The 21,834-nt window shown below is 41.2% G+C and overlaps 2 protein-coding genes across 4 annotated transcripts; both read right to left on the minus strand.

Annotated features, from left to right (window-relative positions):
• Positions 1–6,156: 6,156 nt before the first annotated feature.
• On the minus strand, positions 6,157–9,137 carry LOC147058249 (corticotropin-releasing hormone-binding protein-like). 2 transcript variants are annotated; one of them, XM_085910083.1, is made up of 7 exons: positions 9,057–9,137; positions 8,899–8,986; positions 8,205–8,368; positions 7,914–8,124; positions 7,580–7,734; positions 7,039–7,156; positions 6,157–6,311 (listed from the first exon to the last, which is right to left on the minus strand). In XM_085910083.1, the coding sequence occupies exons 1-7, from the start codon at positions 9,135–9,137 to the stop codon at positions 6,157–6,159; spliced, it is 972 nt and encodes a 323-aa protein (XP_085766209.1). The 2 variants fall into 2 exon arrangements, with proteins under 2 accessions (XP_085766209.1, XP_085766208.1); XM_085910082.1 differs by having other exon boundaries at positions 7,039–7,151; positions 7,557–7,734.
• Positions 9,138–17,885: 8,748 nt separating this feature from the next.
• On the minus strand, positions 17,886–21,585 carry LOC147058250 (homeobox protein orthopedia-like). 2 transcript variants are annotated; one of them, XM_085910228.1, is made up of 3 exons: positions 21,487–21,585; positions 20,789–21,204; positions 17,886–18,498 (listed from the first exon to the last, which is right to left on the minus strand). In XM_085910228.1, exons 1-3 carry the CDS (start codon positions 21,521–21,523, stop codon positions 17,995–17,997), a joined length of 957 nt encoding a protein of 318 aa, XP_085766354.1. In that variant the 5' UTR covers positions 21,524–21,585; the 3' UTR covers positions 17,886–17,994. The 2 variants fall into 2 exon arrangements, with proteins under 2 accessions (XP_085766354.1, XP_085766353.1); XM_085910227.1 differs by having other exon boundaries at positions 21,448–21,523.
• Positions 21,586–21,834: the final 249 nt, after the last annotated feature.

Here is a 21,834-nt window from a genome sequence, read left to right on the forward strand (position 1 = left end):
GTTCCAAAGCAAAAAGCATAATTCAAACAGGCCCACATGCTTGGCATTTCTCTGAGACATAGACACACACTGAATCTTTAGAATCAGTTCACTCAAAAGATTCGTTCAAACGAATTGTTCAACGAATCGTCCCCACACACACTGATCCGTTGTTGTTTTTTTACTTCAATAACACACACAACTAAGCAATACACCTGACAAAAAACAATCAAGTAAACACACGGTAATGTCGACAACGGCAACGCACACGTTTTTCTCTAAATTACAACGTCCCATGGGAACATGTACATCAAACAATACAACTACACAACCCCCCTCAACAAAATATTATATATAATAAAACAATAATCGGCTTCTCTCTTTCTGTGGCCATTAGTGTTGGCTCGTGAGTGAACGATTCGTTCAAAAGAACGGATATTTTTTCTTTGAACGAGAGTGAACGAATCACTTCCTAAAGTGATTCACTTCCTAAAGTGATTCGTTCTTTTTTTTCAGTTCATATGATTTGTCGTGAATTGCATTTCCCGTTCACCAACTGAACGGATCTGTGAGTGAACGAGTCAGTGAGTGAGTGACTAGCATTTGCAGTTCATCGCGAGAACGGATCAGTGAGGGAACGAATCCTGACTTCCCGTTCGCGAACGAGTTAATGGCTGAACTACCTTCCCGTGCATCAACGGATCAGTTAGTGAACGTGTTGCGTCTCCTGGCGTGAACTATGTAAACCAGAATGTAGATTTACAATTTGCCAAGGAAAGAAAGAACCACTCACTGAAACACCATTTCTTTTATGCGCGTTTTCTCCAAGCTGACGGCGAACTTTATTGCATGAAGAGATGCGCCGTTATGCAACAACGGGGAAATTATGCTTCTCTTTGGGTAATCTTGATTTTATAACATAGTAGTTTTTAAATAACGTGTATGCATATATACGCCTAAACATTGTTATCCTATATATCTACTGCAATTTTACATTGGATTGCTGGTTTGAATTTTACTTTTAATATTATTATTATTATTATTATTATTATATAATTTTTTGTTTTTGTTTTAAATAAACATTTATGTTAAAACTTGTATGGTGTTTTATTCCTTGTTTTTATATTCGCCAATTAAACCATAAAAATCAGACAGTGCGTTGGTGTCCCCCAAAATAACAAATGTCGGCATAACAGATTTTTTTTTCCCACCTTTTATTCAAACACAAACACATTCAGTATATTGACCATGATTTTTCCCTAATGAAGTGGCCTGTGATTAGGAACGCCTGAAAATGGCGGTGTACCTAATAGAGTGTCCGAGTGACGTCACAGATCAAACAGCCAATCAGAAAGTGGGGGGTTGTTTGGGTGTGGCACTTTTCACTTTCATTTAAGCTTTGACCATGATTTTTCCCTAATGAAGTGGCCTGTTATTAGGAACACCTGAAAATGGCAGTGTACCTAATAGAGTGTCCAAGTGACGTCACAGATCAAACAGCCAATCAGAAAGTGGGGGGTTGTTTGGGTGTGGCACTTTTCACTTTCATTTAAGCTTTGACCATGATTTTTCCCTAATGAAGTGGCCAGTTATTAGGAACACCTGAAAATGGCGGTGTACCTAATAGAGTGTCCGAGTGACGTCACGGATCAAACAGCCAATCAGAAAGTGGGGGTGAGGGCGGGTGTGGCACTTTTCACTTTCATTTAAGCTTTGACCATGATTTTTCCCTAATGAAGTGGCCTGTTATTAGGAACGGCTGAAAATGGCAGTGTACCTAATAGAGTGTCCAAGTGACGTCACTGATCAAACAGCCAATCAGAAAGTGGGGGTGAGGGCGGGTGTGGCACTTTTCACTTTCATTTAAGGTTTGACCATGATTTTTCCCTAATGAAGTGGCCTGTTATTAGGAACGCCTGAAAATGGTGGTGTACCTAATAGAGTGTCCGAGTGACGTCACAGATCAACCAGCCAATCAGAAAGTGGGGGGTTGTTTGGGTGTGGCACTTTTCACTTTCATTTAAATTTTGACCATGATTTTTCCCTAATGAAGTGGCCTGTTATTAGGAACGCCTGAAAATGGTGGTGTACCTAATAGAGTGTCCGAGTGACGTCACAGATCAACCAGCCAATCAGAAAGTGGGGGGTTGTTTGGGTGTGGCACTTTTCACTTTCATTTAAATTTTGACCATGATTTTTCCCTAATGAAGTGGCCTGTTATTAGGAACGCCTGAAAATGGTGGTGTACCTAATAGAGTGTCCGAGTGACGTCACAGATCAACCAGCCAATCAGAAAGTGGGGGGTTGTTTGGGTGTGGCACTTTTCACTTTCATTTAAATTTTGACCATGATTTTTCCCTAATGAAGTGGCCTGTTATTAGGAACGCCTGAAAATGGTGGTGTACCTAATAGAGTGTCCGAGTGACGTCACAGATCAACCAGCCAATCAGAAAGTGGGGGGTTGTTTGGGTGTGGCACTTTTCACTTTCATTTAAATTTTGACCATGATTTTTCCCTAATGAAGTGGCCTGTTATTAGGAACGCCTGAAAATGGTGGTGTACCTAATAGAGTGTCCGAGTGACGTCACAGATCAACCAGCCAATCAGAAAGTGGGGGGTTGTTTGGGTGTGGCACTTTTCACTTTCATTTAAATTTTGACCATGATTTTTCCCTAATGAAGTGGCCTGTTATTAGGAACGCCTGAAAATGGTGGTGTACCTAATAGAGTGTCCGAGTGACGTCACAGATCAACCAGCCAATCAGAAAGTGGGGGGTTGTTTGGGTGTGGCACTTTTCACTTTCATTTAAATTTTGACCATGATTTTTCCCTAATGAAGTGGCCTGTTATTAGGAACGCCTGAAAATGGTGGTGTACCTAATAGAGTGTCCGAGTGACGTCACAGATCAACCAGCCAATCAGAAAGTGGGGGGTTGTTTGGGTGTGGCACTTTTCACTTTCATTTAAATTTTGACCATGATTTTTCCCTAATGAAGTGGCCAGTTATTAGGAACACCTGAAAATGGCGGTGTACCTAATAGAGTGTCCGAGTGACGTCACGGATCAAACAGCCAATCAGAAAGTGGGGGTGAGGGCGGGTGTGGCACTTTTCACTTTCATTTAAGCTTTGACCATGATTTTTCCCTAATGAAGTGGCCTGTTATTAGGAACGGCTGAAAATGGCAGTGTACCTAATAGAGTGTCCAAGTGACGTCACTGATCAAACAGCCAATCAGAAAGTGGGGGTGAGGGCGGGTGTGGCACTTTTCACTTTCATTTAAGGTTTGACCATGATTTTTCCCTAATGAAGTGGCCTGTTATTAGGAACGCCTGAAAATGGTGGTGTACCTAATAGAGTGTCCGAGTGACGTCACAGATCAACCAGCCAATCAGAAAGTGGGGGGTTGTTTGGGTGTGGCACTTTTCACTTTCATTTAAATTTTGACCATGATTTTTCCCTAATGAAGTGGCCTGTTATTAGGAACGCCTGAAAATGGTGGTGTACCTAATAGAGTGTCCGAGTGACGTCACAGATCAACCAGCCAATCAGAAAGTGGGGGGTTGTTTGGGTGTGGCACTTTTCACTTTCATTTAAATTTTGACCATGATTTTTCCCTAATGAAGTGGCCTGTTATTAGGAACGCCTGAAAATGGTGGTGTACCTAATAGAGTGTCCGAGTGACGTCACAGATCAACCAGCCAATCAGAAAGTGGGGGGTTGTTTGGGTGTGGCACTTTTCACTTTCATTTAAATTTTGACCATGATTTTTCCCTAATGAAGTGGCCTGTTATTAGGAACGCCTGAAAATGGTGGTGTACCTAATAGAGTGTCCGAGTGACGTCACAGATCAAACAGCCAATCAGAAAGTGGGGGTGAGGGCGGGTGTGGCACTTTTCACTTTCATTTAAATTTTGACCATGATTTTTCCCTAATGAAGTGGCCTGTTATTAGGAACGGCTGAAAATGGCGGTGTACCTAATAGAGTGTCCAAGTGACGTCACAGATCAAACAGCCAATCAGAAAGTGGGGCTGAGGGCGGGTGTGATTACGTACACCTCATGGACACTTCAACAGGTACACTACACGAGGTAAAAAAAAAAAAAAAAGAATAAATAAATAAGTGTTGAAAGCGTTCAGTGAACGATTCTTTTGAATAAATCTTTTGAGTGAACCGATTCTAAAGATTCAGTTCACTTAAACTGGAATGCACATCACTAGTACAAAAGAGTGCAGGTGGCAAGGTCAAAATAGCCGACTGGTTAATGACACAGCCTCTTTCTTGGTAGGAATGTGGGTCGATCCCAGGTCTGAGCATGTAACTTCCTAATATTGGCCATCAAGCCATCTTCAAAATGTTAACCCTAGTTTAAAACCCTAATCAAGTCAAGTTTCTTTATATAGCCCTAAATCACAAACATGTCTCAAAGGGTTAGGGTATGTACAAAAATTGACAATTATTCACAAACATCCCCTAATCTTAATTTTAAATCCTAGTTTGAAACCCTGACCCTAGTTTTAAATATCCTTACCGTATAATAGATATGCAATAAGCAAGATAAACAGGTCCAGAGTGATGCTAGCGATGTTGATCTTGTTTATGCTCACATGCGAGAAATAAGTATCCGAGTTAATAAATAAAGATGTCCTGCCATGTGAAATTACTGTTTTAATTATTCGGCTGAATGCTCCTTTTAAATCCCACTTCCTAGCTTTTACTCTCTCTTTTTTTCAGGCAGCAGTTTAATGACGTCTTAATGCTATTAGCGCTGTAGAAAGCATACGCGGGCGTCAGTGTACCAGTCGTGAATGAATACAGGATGAGGTCGGGATTTTCGGTGGACGCTAGAATTGGAGGTTTAATGCAGCAATAGAACAAAGAATTCCGAGATGTTTATTTAACAGCAGAGCAGTTAAGGTCAGCGTTTGATAACGTGTTTCTGTTTACTCTCAATCTTGGATTATGAATTCTCTTTGCAATATGCCATTTATTTTATTCCATTTTCAAGAATGAAACATCTCGTTTTTCACAAGACTACATTTTAATTGATAAATATTTATTGATGATGCTTGCTTTAGAAAGTGTAAGAACTTATGCCTTCAAGTACCTGTAGTAGTAGTATCGGATGATTTTTTTAGTCCAAATATGTCACATAGACATTGTTGGAAAGTTCATTTTCAAAAAATAAAAAGGTTGCTGCAAGCTATTACCCTCTGACATATTGGCATTTTTGATTGTTTCTGTATTGTAAGACTTTTTTTTTTGTAAAAAAAAAAAAACACCATTTAAGGCTTTTTTTTCAGATAAAAATGGCAATGAACTTAATACAAGAATGCCAGGGCCAAGATTTGAAGCCTGATTGACGGGCAGAGAAGGGCTTGCTGGCCCTGACTGTTCATCACATTTGATGTCTGACCGCTTACGTGCTCAGTGCTGAAGATAAACAATCACAAGGAGAGACTTAATCACCCTCCCTCCCAATTTCCCCCTTCTCGACGGCTTCCAAAGTGCACTTCAGCCTCTAATAATGAAAAGTGAAAATTGCTGCACGTCAAGCGAAAACGACATCCGGTGGGTAATTGAATCATCACCGTTGAGCAGGTTTGAGATGTATCCCCCGTAAGGAGAAGATCAAACGTTTGGCAGGAATGTCGAAGGGAATAAAGCACATAGGCCGTAATCCAATTAAGAGCTTCACATTCATGTGCACTGTACACTTGGCAGAGGTCACAAATAAACATCCAACAGGATTAAACATGCATGTTAATGCTCAACATAAATTGTTTTCATTATGGCTCCGAGCAGCCGCTCCGAAAGCTATTTGTGTGCCTGCGGAACACATCGGATTAGAACAAATTAAAAATGAGATGCTGATGGCTACAGAGTGTTTGAATGAAAATGCAAACATACAAACAATGCCAATGATTCGCTGACTCATCGTTGTTTGCATTCAAATTAGACTCGTGAAGTTCTGAAGTGGAAAACAAGAACATGCAGTTCTCTCAATGCAATGTAAGCCATTTCTCGATTTAAAAAAAAAAATAATCTGATTTGTCATGCGTTGTTTTTATTTATTTTCAAAATGCTCTAGTCAATACAAAGCGGGACACGTAAGGAACACACGACATCATTTTTTTTTTCCATATTGTACACAAAAGTATTTACAAATTGCGTGTGTTTCACTCCACATTGCACATGTTGTCCAGGCTGTTCTCGTGGGCCTCTGGCAGCTCGTTACGTTCGAGTAGCCGGTAACGGAAAGACACCCGGTTGATGTAGTTCCCACTGGACACCAGCCTCACCACCGAGTTATCGCAACCAATTTTCATCTGGGCTGAGGAACCACACAGACAATAACAGTCACTGGCATTATGCACTATGTAGTGTTGTTCTACACCCAAAAAAATTAATAAATGAATGAATGAATGAATGAATGAATGAATAAATAAATAAATAAATAAATAAATAAATAAATAAATAAATGTTGGAAGGAGTACCTAAATTTGGGCCTGTTAAATCTTTCTAAACAATCGGGACAAGGAGCTATTCATCATTTTACAGAAAAATTTGCACTTGGCAGGTTTTGAGATTAATGAGCTCGAGAGTTTGTTGTGGCCATTTTTGGACAGTTAGTGAGAGAGACCAAGCTAACGCGCCGACTCATTTACATTCGACAAATAGGAGGAACACAAACACAGTGGAAAAACAATCTGACAAGCAGAAAGTGCAAAAGCATTGAGCCATAAATCTGTGTCGCATTCTGAAATAAAGTATAATGTAGAAGCAACTTTGCTTTAAAATGTTAAATGTATATTCTGGAGCCTTTTTACTTTTGTTTTTGACATAACAGCTGTCCTGGAACATTTCTGACACACCACAGACACTAACACTAACATAATACTAACATTCAGTATGAACAGATGTTAAAAATCATAATCAATAATTATCAGCTAAAAAAAATAAAAGATTTTTTAAAGTGTCACCAACAAGGTGCCAAAGTTTGGCTTTCATTTGTGCCAACTTTAACGTGATTTTCACAATAAAGGAGACGATGGACTTACCAAGTCCACTGAGAGGAAAACACAGATCAGCAACGGGGAACATGCGTGACGTATCGACCCCGTTTCCACCCAGCAGCTCCACGTAATCACCGGAACCCGAACATCCAGACAGCCTCGCCTTTGTAAAAAAAATAAAAATAAATGAAGGGTGCCTACTTGTTATTTTTAGGACATGATTTAGATGAGAAAAATAGTAACAAAAATATTGGTAGCTATTGCTTTAAAACCATACATTAAATCCTAACCTTACTTAGAAACCCTAACCCTGTTATAAACCCTTCTCTGAGACCCTAACTGTAGTTTCAAACCCGAACCGTAATTTAAAACCCTACTTTGAAACACAAATTCTACTTGGAAACCTGACTATGGAACCCTAACTTCCCTACCCCAATTTCTAATCCTGACCCCCAAATCCAAACCCTAACCTAAACCCCTAACCCAAATTGCTAACCCTAACGCTAACCCCTAACCCTTGCTCCCCAAACCCTAACCCTTTACCCAAACCCCTAACCCTTCACCTATGTAAATATGAGTGTCTGACCTTGGATCTGAGCTGGTTGCTTTTGTCCTGCTCCAGGCTGAGCTGTGTCAATTGGATCTCCACCGGGTAGATGATGGAGAAGCTGCAATTGCTGTGCTGATGTGGCATCACCATAGTGAAGCTGCCCTCTGGGCTCTGAGACATGATGTTACATGCTGCAATACACACACACACACACACACACACACACACACACACACACACACACACACACACACACACACACACACACACACACACACACACACACACACGCAAAATGTGCCACAAGTACACTAATGAGCCCTCGCTTAACCTTGGAACACCCACACATACATATGGCTGCTGGACTCACGGAAAGGGTTGCGCAGCTTCTTCACGATGAGGGAGAAGCCGCTGTCGGGGTTGTGGATGCGGAAGAAGACCATGGCTACGTTCTGAGATGAGCGAGTGGCGTGGCCCGGCGCCGTGGAGGAGCAGATATCTGTGTAGCGCTGGTGAAGAGGCAGCGGGTGGTCCTGGTTGCTGGGGAACTTCTCCCCCTTCAGGACCCAGCCATCAAATATCTGGAAATGTCCATCAAAAGAACAACAACATTAAAATACAATGGTGTAGTAGGCCTAAGTGTTTGTGGAGTGAGGGCAACCTTGATGAAGTCGCCGGCGTTGCAGTCGATGTTGACGTCAGACACCTCCAGGCCGATGACCTCGTTAGGCTCGCCGATGATGAAGGCGGCGCAGGCCGGCTGCTGCGGCGGCGACGACGCCACAAAAGTGAATTGGCCCTCGGTGGCCAACATGTCCAGACATCCTGACAAAATGGATGTCAGGGGAGGGGGGGGACATGGTTGAGTAAATTCAATTCTCAACCAAAAAATTAGGAACAGCTCGCCATAAATAATAAATACATTTAGAACAGTGACAAGCAACGACATACAAATGCTTCATTATTGTAATATTTGAAAATTTTTCTGTTTTTGTTTTGTTTTTAACACTCTTACTTAAACTACAATGTATGAGTACTTTTGCCATCTCTGTGTGACCAACCAACCACAAAAACAAACTTATTTTCTTGAATAGAGGCCAAAACTGTGAATTTAGTCAATTTGATTTGAGGAAGGTATCTATTAGTGGGGAGGCATTTATTAGTGGAATCGTCTTTGGAAAAATGCATTTTCTAAATAGTTCTAAGCCATCCAGGCACTATCTTCAAATAATGTGGCTTTGTGCCCCATATAAGAATCTGAAAATTAAAAAAACAGCTTTTAAATTGATGCCAAGCACTTCGAACCAACCGACATGACAGTGGGATCGTTCAGTCAGCAAAATGAAGCCACTTACTGAGATCTCGTCTGAAAATGAAGTCTTCGGATTCTCTCTTCTGCTCCAAACTGGGGAGAGAATACAATCCATCTGAAGAGGCATCCTCCTGAAAGTACACATTTGAGATTTGGGCATCATCACGTAAGCAAGCAAAAATTCTACTTGGTGGCTCTCACCTCGATGTAGCGGCTGAGCATCGTGCGGGCTGACAGAGAAAGGAGGAGGAAGAGAAGTTGTGTGCGTACGGATGGAGACATGCCGGTGATGTGTGTACGTCTCTCTTGGAGAGGAGAAGAACAGCTGGGGATGCTGCGTGCGTGGCAGCTTTTATATTGCAGTGGTCGCACTGCATGGAGTCATGTGTGAGGCTCGCACAATTCATGTTGTCTTGCTTGTCAAATGCACAAATTGTCAATACCATCTTTTTGGTTTTATTTCTTATTTCAACTTTACTTATTTTTTCCAGGTAGGATAGTTTCTCATTCTTAACCAAAGGTTCACAAACATTGTCAGTTTTAGTATTTGTTTTAATTTCTTTTTTATAGTGAGTACTTGTCAAGTGCAAGATTTAAAAAAAAAAAAGGTCAATAAATATTGTTTCCTAAAGTAAAGATAAGTTTTCTTTTCCGAACAGTAATACCAAAATAAAAACGTTGGAAATAAACTTGACATCTCAGACGTGTGAAATTAATTCATAAAGATAACAATGATAAAAGATGAAAATGTCCATTTCTTTGTCACTAATTGCTTTTATGCTCTGCTCTCATCCAATTCACGACATGCATTTAGATGCGGCTAATTGTAAGCATCCATTGTGAAAGGTCAAACCTGACAACTAGCCCAGTGTTTGGAACGGAGGCCAAACGCCGGTTCCCATTCATCTAAAATCCCCCCAAAATCTTGCGTGTGCCCTATAATTATCCTCTAATGAGTGCTGACATTTCCTTTGAACTTTTGAAGGTCTGCAACGCCACACGCCGGCTCCAAAAATAAAAAGTACAACAAAGAGCAACAATGGCTTCGAGACTTTGTCCCCTCAGTGTGCAATGACCTATTCGAGGTGTATTACCTTCAATTCAAAGCCATGGGGAGGGGGCAACTCAAATTAATTGCTGTTCCTTTTAAAGCCTTTGTGCGTAGATGATGTCTCACGATCTATCACAACTCGAAAAACTGCTACGTTTGGAACCTCAAGACAATGGACCGTGCATGTAAACCTTTAATCAGGATTCTGCTCATATATAAATTAATATTTCAGATCTTCATTATAAAAATACTTTCAAATTGGTAAACTCATGCTTTATTCACATGAATTGCACGAGTCTAACTTCCAGGAATTTTGCAACCCTGGTGTGAAACGTACCTCCGTGATAAACGGATTAGTTATTGTACATTCGGTGATCTGCATAAAGGACAGTCAAAGTTAAATTGACTAATATGATATGTTATATGATATATTATATGCGTAGAATCAAATACAATCAAATACATTTGCTTAAAATAAAATAATAAAAATAATCAAATACAAAATACAAACAAATTCAGTCTAAGTGATCATTTGCTGCCCTCTAGTGGTAAACATGAAGAACTAGACTTTGTGAATGTTATTGTGTTATATATATATATATATATATATATATATATATATATATATATATATATATATAGAGAGAGAGAGAGAGAGAGAGAGAGAGAGAGAGAGAGAGAGAGAGAGAGAGAGAGAGAGAGAGAGAGAGAGAGAGAGAGAGAGAGAGAGAGAGAGAGAGAGAGAGAGAGAGAGAGAGAGAGACAGAATGAAAATTATTGTTTGTAGTTTGCACTGTGTGTAATAATTGCTTATGGTGCTCAGACTCAATGTTCCAAACATGGCGTCATGTGTGGAGTTAAATTGCAACAAGTGTTGACTTGACAGAGAAGCGCTCGTCTGGGCCTTTGTTTCCCAGCATGCATCCTGTCCCTGCCTGAACACATCTACTCTGGCAGAAAGAGAACATTTAGTGAACTCGTCTCTTGATTGGTGCATGTTGACTTGCATGTGCGCACACACACTAAGTGCACATGCAGGGCAACTTGACCCATTCATCTCCTGCGGAGGTTCCTAATGAGTCGACCCTCCCAGTTTGGACTGACTAGACAGAGAGAGATGAGTGCGAAGCCTTGCATGGATTTTCTTCCTCATCCCTCCTCTCCCAAACGTGGTTAGTCCAAAGTGTGTTAATCAAGAGCGATGGATAACACCGTCTTCTTTTAATTACCTCCCAACTTCAGGGGAGGCCTCCTGGTGCCATTTTTGTAATTTGTTATTTGGATTTTTGTAGTAGCCGAGTCAAGCCTCTTATTTGTTCAGTTAAGTTAGAGTTGAGCATAGTGAAGAATCTACATTCAAGTTACAAAGATCAATAAAAATGTTTTCATTTCATTTCGACAACAGAACGGTGGACTTACAACAATTAGTACACATCATTTGACTTTGGGATGGTGTCCCAGGTGGGTCTTTGGTCTTTACCTTCCATCATTCTGACTGTTTTCAGTCTTTTCTCATCCTATCCGAGCTAATAAACATTGATTAGATTGCATAATCAATGCATTCACTGACAATGATTCAGTGCTTTGCATAAATTCAATCAGCTCCAAAAAAGCAGGAACTCAATATATGACTTAAAAAATAAATAAAACAAAAATATGATGATAATAATAATAATAATAATCATCATCATCATCATCATCATCATAATACATTTACTGTGTACTTTCTAGATATTGAATGTTTCCATAGAGGGATTGCATCAACAGTATTGATCACGTGTCTAAAAAAAAAATGACGACTGCAAAAACATTTTGTGAAGCCCTACAACATTTTCTTCTGCATGCCAGCAGATGTCGACATTGAACCGCAGCTGACATGAAAGACGTCACAGAGCTTAAAAAAATGAATCATAAAAACAGCCCAGTTTTCTACAGTGCTTGGGCTGAGTGAATGTATCATTGCAATGATAATACTTAATAATAATAAAAAATACCGAGTACTGATTTAGTACAGAAGATCTTTGATTCATGACACAAGTTTTAAAACTAATTATCTTTAAAAAAAAAAGATTAAAAGGCATGTTGTAGGAAAATTGTTCAAATGAAATAAAACATGACTTTATTCGTTATGCTTTGTCCTTAATGTCTACTGTAAGTACTTTTTTCAGGTAGTGTAAAAAAACCATGAACCTACACTATAGGAAAGTTTTAGCGGAACACCACAACACATGCACAAACAGTTTGGAAAGTAGCATCTAATGACAACAACAATGTGACATATCACCTTCCAACAAATGTACAGTATGGAGAGCATGTAAGTTTAGTCCCGGCCCGCGTAGCCATGCATGGCTGGGTCACATAATGAATGTTGATGAAGTAGAAAAGCCGCTTTAATCAGGACGGATCACTGTGCAGAGGTGGAGAATGTCAGCGAGAGCAGGCACAGCTGCTTGCTGAGAAATTCAATATTGACTGTCGGGATAAATGTCCTGCATATTCTCTCATGTGTCCCAGGGGCCGCGGTATTATGCCTCTCACGTTAGCGGGCCCTAATTGGATTAAAAATGACTTGTTATTGGGAGAAAAATGGCCGAGAATATGCCGTCATAATTATTGCCTCTGCTTCTCCCGGCGCTCGGCGAAATGTCAAAATCAGGTGTTTGCCGGCAAACACCTGATTTGATGGATTGTGTTTCATTTGGGAATCAATGAGGGGCTGTGCAGTAAGAAATGTCACATCAAAGTCTTGTTTTCTATGGCTCAGGCCTTGATATACCTGCAATGTTTTTAAAAGGAGATAGTCTCTGACCACAACAAGCCACTCACAATAACCAATAAAGAAATAGCAAGAAAATGTCACCTATTTGAATAGACTGTCGAGAAGAAATTCAACATTTTGCCTACATTTTTGCTTCAGTTCAATGGACACTGTGCTGCTCCTTCTGGTGTGTGCACCTTGGCCACCTGGGGGCAGTATAATATAAACATACATGGAGCTGTCTTTGTTCCTTAGTAAACTGCAATATCTTTGGCTCTTCTTCGCAGAAGTTAAAGCAGACATGACAGTGAGTGAGTATTGTTTTTTTTTTTTTGGTCTGTTTACGTGTGTTGCGTTCAACTACTCTGCTGAAAGGGTTAGAACACCGTCATGTCAATGTGTAGTTTTTTTTGTTTTGTTTTGTTTGGTTTCACAGTAAACATCAACGTGGAGTGAAATGAAACAGCTTGAAGACTCTTATGGAGAATTGCTTACCATCTGCCAAAATGATGCTGCTTAATGTGACGTGAGTTCAGTTAAATTTCCTTCCAGCGCTCCTCACTCAATTTTTGCTTGCAAGTCAAAACAAAAATGTCAGCAGTTCATTTCTGTGAAATACAAAATAAACAACATGTCAAGCACATAAAACATGACCATAAAAAAAGTGACAAAAAACTTTTGAAAAGCAAGTAGGAATTGGAATAGTTTGTTCTTAAAATGTGCAAAAGGTATTTTATATTGCTCTGTTTTTCATCATGAAAATAAAAAAATACTCCACCTGACTGTTAATTGCTCTTGGGGGTCCTCTGGTTGTTATGCGGCCCAAAGCAGCTGCTCAGTTCGCTTACATGCGTTGGGCTCTGGAAAGGAGTATAAAATAAATAAATAAAAACATTCTATGTTCTATGTAACACTTTTGAGGTAAGATTGAACAAAATGGTTCAAAAGCTTTGTTTCTACCTTTTAAATGTGTCCAATAAGGTTGCTGACATGAGTTAATTTTGGGGTTGACCTCTTAAAGGCTTGGGTGGGCAAGGTGGGCACTCAACCCATGTCCACCATGCAAAGTGGATGTGACACAGACAAAAATGCATCAGACGTCCACTGGGCTTTTGCTTCGCGTACACCGCCAGACGCCAGCCATTAACACAAAATAAATGCTCCACGATGTAAAAGTGACAGCGTCTCATTCATACTGACACGGGCTAAATTACACATAAAACCACTGATAACATCATCATTAAATATTGATTCTAAGGAAGGCGGAGACCAAAACACACACATATCCACCACGCACACTCCATGCGGATTCAGCAGAGGGCTGGGGTGGGAGTTGCGAGAGGTGACGAAAGGTAAAAAGGAAGTGGAGAAGGTGAAGGGGGAAGGAGGGTAGAGGCTTGGGGGAGCGAGGATGGGGAGGGTGAGGCAGTGAGATTAAAGTCTGAGGCTGTGAGCAGATGTGAGCATTGATGATGATGGATGGGGCTTGTTGAGATGCAGACTTGTTAGCATGAGAGGCCCTCGCAGCCTCCTCACGGTTCCCCATGTGCCACCATGTGCATTTGTTTAATTTTATTTATTTATTTGGGGGGGTGGGGTGCGACTTGAAAACAGTTACATGTAACAATTCTTCATGAAAATGAAGAGAAGCAATGAGACGGTTCTATCTGTCTGTCCGTCCATCCACCCACCTGCCTGAAACAAACAAAAAAATCCTTCATAATATTCACAATTGATATCACCTTGTAGCCGTGAGCCTGGTTTTATGATAGAGGGCTTTACTGTAATGTTTTTTTTTTTTCCCCTTTAAATGGGACATATTATGGAAAATTGACTTGTTAATTGCTTGTATACAAATACCGCTGTTTGGTCTCTGGAGTGCCTGCCCACACATCAAGTGTGAAATTAAACACCTAAGTAAATTTATCTGCCTAGTTCTGAAAATTAGTTTGTGAGCGAGCAGCACTTTTGCCTCACTGTTCCATATCAGTGGAGCTAATTAACATAATACCCCCCCCCCACCACCACCACCACCACCACACACACGCACACATATTGCAAGTCTCTCTGCCTATGTCTTATCTGGCGAGGAGATCAAGAGGCACTTAAAGTGACATCCGGAAACCACTTTTTGGTGTGTACACTTGCCATGAACACATCCAACTGCTTGCCTCCATGAGTTCAAATGATTTGATTCTTTTATCTTTTGAATTTTCATCACCTGCCAACTCCCACCACTTACTACTTAGCAGAGATGAGTCCATAACCTTTAACTCGAGGGAAAGAAATGCATAAAAAAAAAATAAAAGCGTGCCTCTCTCAAAGGTGCATGCAAATATTAAGCCTGGGATGGTTTTTTTTGGGGTGCATTCAATGGAAAATTGTCCTGTATCAAAGCCCGTGTCACCCAGTTACAGAACAAATAAGTGCATCCCTGCACATATACTGGCAGCAGGTGGTGTGTAAATGTAGGTGTGTGTGAATGGGTCATGTTGAGTGGTAACCTGCTCTCCACTCTAACCACATAAAAGGTGCAGGACAGAAACATGCGGGTAATTGATTGCTAATTAGTCCTTTTGTTGTTGTGATGTATTGTCCTGACACAGTTTTGCCCGGGGCTGTCTATTCACTCTCGCTCAACCTCTCTGCCGTCACACTCACAAAAATAAGCACAGCAAATTCCTAATGAGACACAGCAAGGAGACCCCATGCGGCAGCTGATTAGGATTCAATGTGCTTGATGCAGACGGTATTTCACACTCACTCTCAAGGGACACAACATTAGGTACACGATCACATATAGAAGACGTTTGCGCTTTTTAACCCTGGGATGGGCAAACATTTGTGCCACATTTGATTTTTAAAGCCGGGTTCATCTCTAGATGAGGTCTAACAAATTATTGTTTAATTAAGCTTTGTCCACAGAGGTTGAAAAAGTAACGAGCTTATTTTATATTTGTTGCGGTTGTTTGTTCTTGGTTACTTTCCATCATCGAGTTGCAGCTATGTGCACAACCAGATGCTTCGCAGGCAGGATAGCGCACAACAATGGTTGAACAAATGTAATAAACAGAGCAACATTTCCTGCAAACCCTCAACCCCCCCCCTTCGGCTGAAGCGGTGTCATATGAGTGTTATGTTATGCTAAATCTGCCCACAGTGTGCTCTTCACGGGCATGGCCCACCACATTCAGTGGAGCCCTGCAGATGACCTGCCTGGGTACTGCCTGCCTGCCTGCCTGCCTGCCTGGGCTGCACACCGACAGATGCGGAATCGCATTAACCAAACGCTGCAATTAGTCTCACTCGTTCGCAGGTTAATGAGTTTGTGGAAACGCGCGACCCTTTCCTCATTAGGTGATTTCTCATGCACTGATGAGTGGGAGAGAGGGAAAGAGGGAGAGAAAGAGGGAGACAGACAGACAGGCAGCAAGCACGACAGAAGTATGTATTGATGGAGCTACTGATATAGAGATACCACGTAGCTTGAGACGCATGTTGTACGCAAGTCTCAAAATAAGCGGTTTCGCATCATAGTTCAAATGTTTTATTTTGAGCCCGACTTTGAATTGCAAAACTGAGAATTGACCACCAAAAGATAATGCAAGAAGCTTTGCTAGCATGGGTGGTCGGAGGTCAAGGGAAGCTCTGTGCCACTTCGGCTGACGACTAAACGTTGTTAAGTTGCTTTCAGGTCAGTAATCTTCACCACCATGGTGCAAAATACTCACAAAGAGATGATGAGAAAAGACAGTGAAGCCAGGCTAAATGCTAACCTCAGATTGAAATGGCTGCTGTACTTAACACTGGAATTAAGAGCTTGCCCTGCTATAAAAGAAAAAAAAAGTATGGTTTGTTGTGTTTTCTGGCTCGTCTGCAAAAGCAAAAAAAAAACAAAAAAACTAATATTCAAACAGCCGTACCTTCGGTCCCTCGGCAACCCACTCTATGAACTGAGCCATGGCCGCCCACAGCATCGGTTGATAGAACGTGTTGCCTAGTGACCAAAAAGTCTAGCTGACTGAATTGTAGCCATTTTGTTTTGCCTTTGCTGGTGACATAAATAAATAAATAAATAAATAAATAAATAAATACATTTTATTGCTCCAGATTGTATTGACAATTGAAATCGACATTCACTACAAGAGCCCAATAGTTCATCATGGAGTTTAATACCTTAGAATAATTTGGTTCTCATTTAGTGCTGTATAGAACAATACTGCATCCGTACTAAATAGTACCCAAATACAATTCTTTTGTACGCTAACTCTTACACCCAAACCTTATAAAAATAGTCTGAATAAAATAAAATAAATCTACCTTTACAAGCTCAGTGATGGACATAGTAGTCAATATTCATTGAACAATATGATTGATTATTATGGTTTGAGATTGACAGTGTTAATGGGTCCATAATGTGAGCTGTCAGTATCACCAATGTGTAAACTACAACAATAAATAAAAAAACGCCACTTAATACCTCTTGAGGAGAGCTCGGCATTGTGCGGGTGTTCTAATAAAGCAATTTCACCACTGTCATCCAAAGCTGATTCTCAAAATTGGAGCTCACTGATGCACGACAACTAACAAAGCTCACACCATAAAAGTCAACATTAGATTGTAGAGATAAGCTCCAATAAATCAAATTCAATCGAGACATTTGGACATTCTTTAAAAGTACTTTTATTCGTTGCTTTTTTTTTTTTTTTAATTGGTACAAACCTGTCAATGTGATGCATTTCGATGTAAGATCAAACATTTAATAAGAAATGTGTCAAGTAATATAGCACATACAATAAGTTAAAACATGTCACACAAGAATGTATTTTTTTTTGTTATCTACACAAAAACACCCTAAAACAGAGTTTAGGTCTAGACTGAAAGATCACTGTATAGTATAAGTGAGCGCGTGTGCAGTGTCCCATTGCGTAAAATCCCCACGCATGCACAATGCATGCCTGCAGCTCCAGCGGGCCCACGCACAGGCGGTTACCCCCAAAACAAAACAACCCAATGTATATTTAATAATTTACCGTTTGACATAACACAAGTTCACTTGAACACAACATTACAAGTGCTGCGAGAGGCACTCGGGGGGGGGGGAGACGACAATTGTTTGGCCCTCCGGAGAATCGTTACAGTGGGATTCAGCGTCATAGCTTTTCTTCTTTTAAGTGAATGTCAGGAGCCCACGCGTGGCTCATGCGTAGGTTTTGTTCCTTGCGTCCGAGGGAGTGAAGACTTCAGCGTTGTAATGATGATGGGGAGGGGGCGGGGGTTAGGGTGGGGAGGGGAGGGGGGGCTGCGTGGTTTGGCCTTTGTACAAGTCACTAAGTGAAGCTCATGGACACTGTGTGCTCGAGCGCCTTGCGCCGAAGGGAAGCAATGCTGGTCCCTCTCCACATGTCACTGTCCGGGGAGCTACATAGCTGCGGGGAGCCCGATACGTTCGTGGGTCCGGAGAGCGACGCCGACATGCCGGGGAAAGGCGACTGGTAGAGGTGCGACTGCAGGCCGGAGCCGTTGGACGAGAGGCCGTTGGACAGCCCCATGGAGTTGGGTGGCGGCCCGTGGCCCAGGCTGCACTGTGACAGCGATTGCGCCATGCCCGGCGGCTGGCGGCCCAGAGCCGGGGGCAGCTGCAGCTGCGACACGCCCGGCATGCCCGTGGCCCAGCGCGAGTCGTTGGCGTGGAACGAGCACAGGCTGTTCTCCATGGCGGCTGCCGAGAACTGCGGCAGACCCGGCGTGGGCAACAGCGTGCCCGGGGCGCGGAACACGTTGGTGGTCTTCTTCCTTTTCTTCCACTTGGCGCGCCGGTTCTGGAACCACACCTGCGGGTCCAACGGACAGCGAGCCGTCATACCGGGACGCGGCTACATGAAACCCATTATTGCCTCATTTCAACACCGCAATATATTTATTTAGGTTGTGAAGACTTGCGATCTCTGAATGAATGCGTGCGGTCGGGGAAAAAAGTGCGAAGGGTCACAGTTTTTCCTATCTTGGCAATTAACCGTTAAATGTTTAAGTATTATTATTATTATTATTATTATTATTATTATTATAAGCATTTTCGTTTTTGTCGAATGGCAGTGGAATTATGGCACATCATGAAAAACATATCGCCAAAAATGGCAAAAGCATTTTTCTTCTTTTTTTAAATTCCCTATTTCTTTTCTAGAACTGTATCAATATCTACTAAAATGTGTGCAAAATATGCCGCAGTGTTTGCCTCGAGGAAATAAATAGCCAAATGATACCGTACATGTTAATACAACACAAAAATACAGTCTGTCGTTAAAAAGTATGCGAGTGAAAGAAATACAACATTTTAGAGCAACGCTCACGGGGATGGCAGCAATTTGAATATGTATACGTAATTGCTGGAATAAAATATTTTACTTTCAACCATTTGGCTGTAATTGCTATTTTTTTCTATGAATTACTGTCACGCGATACACAGACTATACAATTCTTGTGAATTGAATTGTAAATAATAAATATGTCAACCGTGGGAAAATAAATAGGCAGCCACGTTCATATTATGAGGCGACTAATGTCACACTAAAGTCATCAGTATAATTACATCGAGGCCTTTTCCCATTTATCGGTCATTTGGAGACAATACAAATTAATTTCACACACCAGAAATAATATTTGTTGGTGTCTTGTGACGTGGCCTTGAGACGAAATAAACCCTATCGGTATTTTTAAGCAACGGAACTGTTAAAAAGAAAATATACATTTGCCACTCATTTATTTTTATTTTTTTTATGAAAGCATTAGAAATGTAATGTTTTGTGCTTTTGTTACGGGTGGCTTAAAATGTCACGCCCTGTTTCGATTTTCTAAAACCAAACAATAGATACAATATCAACATAACACGTTTTGCAGTGCCCAATTTACGCGCTATAACCCAAAACACGGGTGCATGCTCTCGTAAAGATTTCATCACGCTCGGTTGTGATTAACTCGCTCTCATTCCACGCAGCCACGCGTGACGCACCAGCCGAGGCTATTACACGAGCACAGGAGAAAGCAAATGCAATCTCTCATCCCCTTCAAAAAAAGAGAAGTTATTCTTCTCGAGTCCCATTAAGATCGCGTTGATGGAATATTTGAGGACGACCACGTGACTAATACCAATTGATCGGCTTTTTTTTCTTTTTTTCTTTTTTATTCTTTCCTGGGATTATTTGCATGTACAATGTCGATTTTGTTGCAAGTCAAAATTACGTTTATGGAAATAAACACGTTTGGGAAGATAACTTTCATTTCTTATTTATATTTTAGCATATATTTTTACATTATATAAATGCTATGTTAATGCTAAAGAATTGGGGGAAATTGGTTCTCGGGTGGGACACTTATGATTTTATAACCTGAGAATGTGACATACAACTGACAAAAATAGGACATTGTGATAAATCATTGTTTTGTTGCGATGTTTTGATGATTGACTTACATCGAATAAAAAAATTTTATGTGTTTTGCCTGATTGCTTGTGTTTTCGAATCTTATGAGCGCAATTGCACATTTAAAGATATCGAAATTCAAATGATATTTTTTAAAGAAAAAAATATACTTGAAATAATCGGTGACCACAAAAATAATCAGCCGAACTGATTTTAGCTTACATTTTTATTTAATGTTTTGATTAAATTATTGATTAATTTCTTTTTTTAAGAAGCGAATGTTTGCGTTTAAACATTTCAATAACACGATTCACTGTATTCTATTTTAGCGTCCAATATATTTTCCCACAAGTACACATGCAGTGGTTTCAATATTAGACATTTTGCTTCAGCACTATGGACAGCGACTCGAATCGAACTCGCTATTTTAAGGCTGTGTCTAAACATTTTTGTTTATTATTTTGTCCTGCACGAAAAACAAATTTTGCCACGCCGTGATTCCACCTAGCTTCAGGTTTATTTAGTAAAACCCAATCAAAATATCCCGATCGTGTAAATCACAACAGATAGAAAAACAAGATGATGGAATTTGACGTCAAAACCGAATATTTAACAATATTGCAAAATAGTTACGCTTACATGGGGGCTTTGCAACGATGCTGTTCGTTTTTAATTCTTCCATTTCTGTATCGTTTCAAAGGCTCACCTGGACTCTGGACTCGGTGAGACCGATCCTGAGGGCCAGTTCCTCCCTCATGAAGATGTCCGGGTAGTGAGTCTTGGCGAAGCTGCGCTCCAGTTCGTTGAGCTGCGCCGGCGTGAAGCGGGTTCGGTGCCGTTTCTGTTTTTGCTGACTGGACTGCCCGCCCGAGCTCTGCTGGGGCTGCTGCTGCTGCTGCTGTTGTTGCTGCTGCTGCTTCTCCGGCTCTTTCCCGTTCACCGGCATACCGGCCGAGTTGGATCCCACGGTGGTGATGTCTTCACCGGGCAAGAGAGTGGCTCCTTCCACGGAGTCCGAACCGGGGGCCATGTCTCCCGGATGACCCTGGTCCGGCACCCCGCCGCCCAGCCGACACTTGAGAGCTTCTCGGTGTCCGAGTAACTCAGCAGCATCTTTCATCCCTGAGAAGAATAAAGAGAATGTAAATGTACTTAAAAAATAATGAAAAACCAAACACTAATGAAAAAAATGCCAAAAAATAAATTAACTTAATTTAGCTGGGGGTCTTAATCACATTTATGCTGTCAAATGATTCCTAATTCCACAAAAACACTTACACATAATTAAATACACACTCAATTGACCACAACACACACAGACGCGCGCGCACACACAAAGTGAAATAAATAAGAAGTTCGTCTTACAGTGGAGTTTAGCTCCCGGGTTTAGAGCCGAGAACTCACCGAGCCGAGCATCCAGGAGGTCGGCGTGGGAGAGCATCGCGTAGCGCTCCAGGGCGAAAAGAGGTCCGGGCAAAACGCTCCGACTAACTTTGGGGGCAATTTAAGGGGCATAGATGTTGTAAATGAAGGAAAATTCGGTTTGTGCTTAAAAAAAGGAGGTCTCTTGCATTATAATGGCCCTTAGAAGGGCTGGGAGGCGCTTATTAGTGCAGAGAAGCCGTCAGCTTCCTCAAATGAGAACCAATCAGAGGCAAGGATTGGACCCAACCAACACCCTCAAGCACCCAGACCCCCCCCCCCCCCCCAAGTTATATGTGTGTGCGTGTAGGTGTGTGTGTGTGTTCTAAA

This window comes from Syngnathus leptorhynchus, chromosome 4, assembly GCF_054491065.1.
Source record: "Syngnathus leptorhynchus isolate UIUO chromosome 4, UIUO_Slep, whole genome shotgun sequence".
NCBI classification, from domain to species: Eukaryota; Metazoa; Chordata; class Actinopteri; order Syngnathiformes; family Syngnathidae; genus Syngnathus; species Syngnathus leptorhynchus.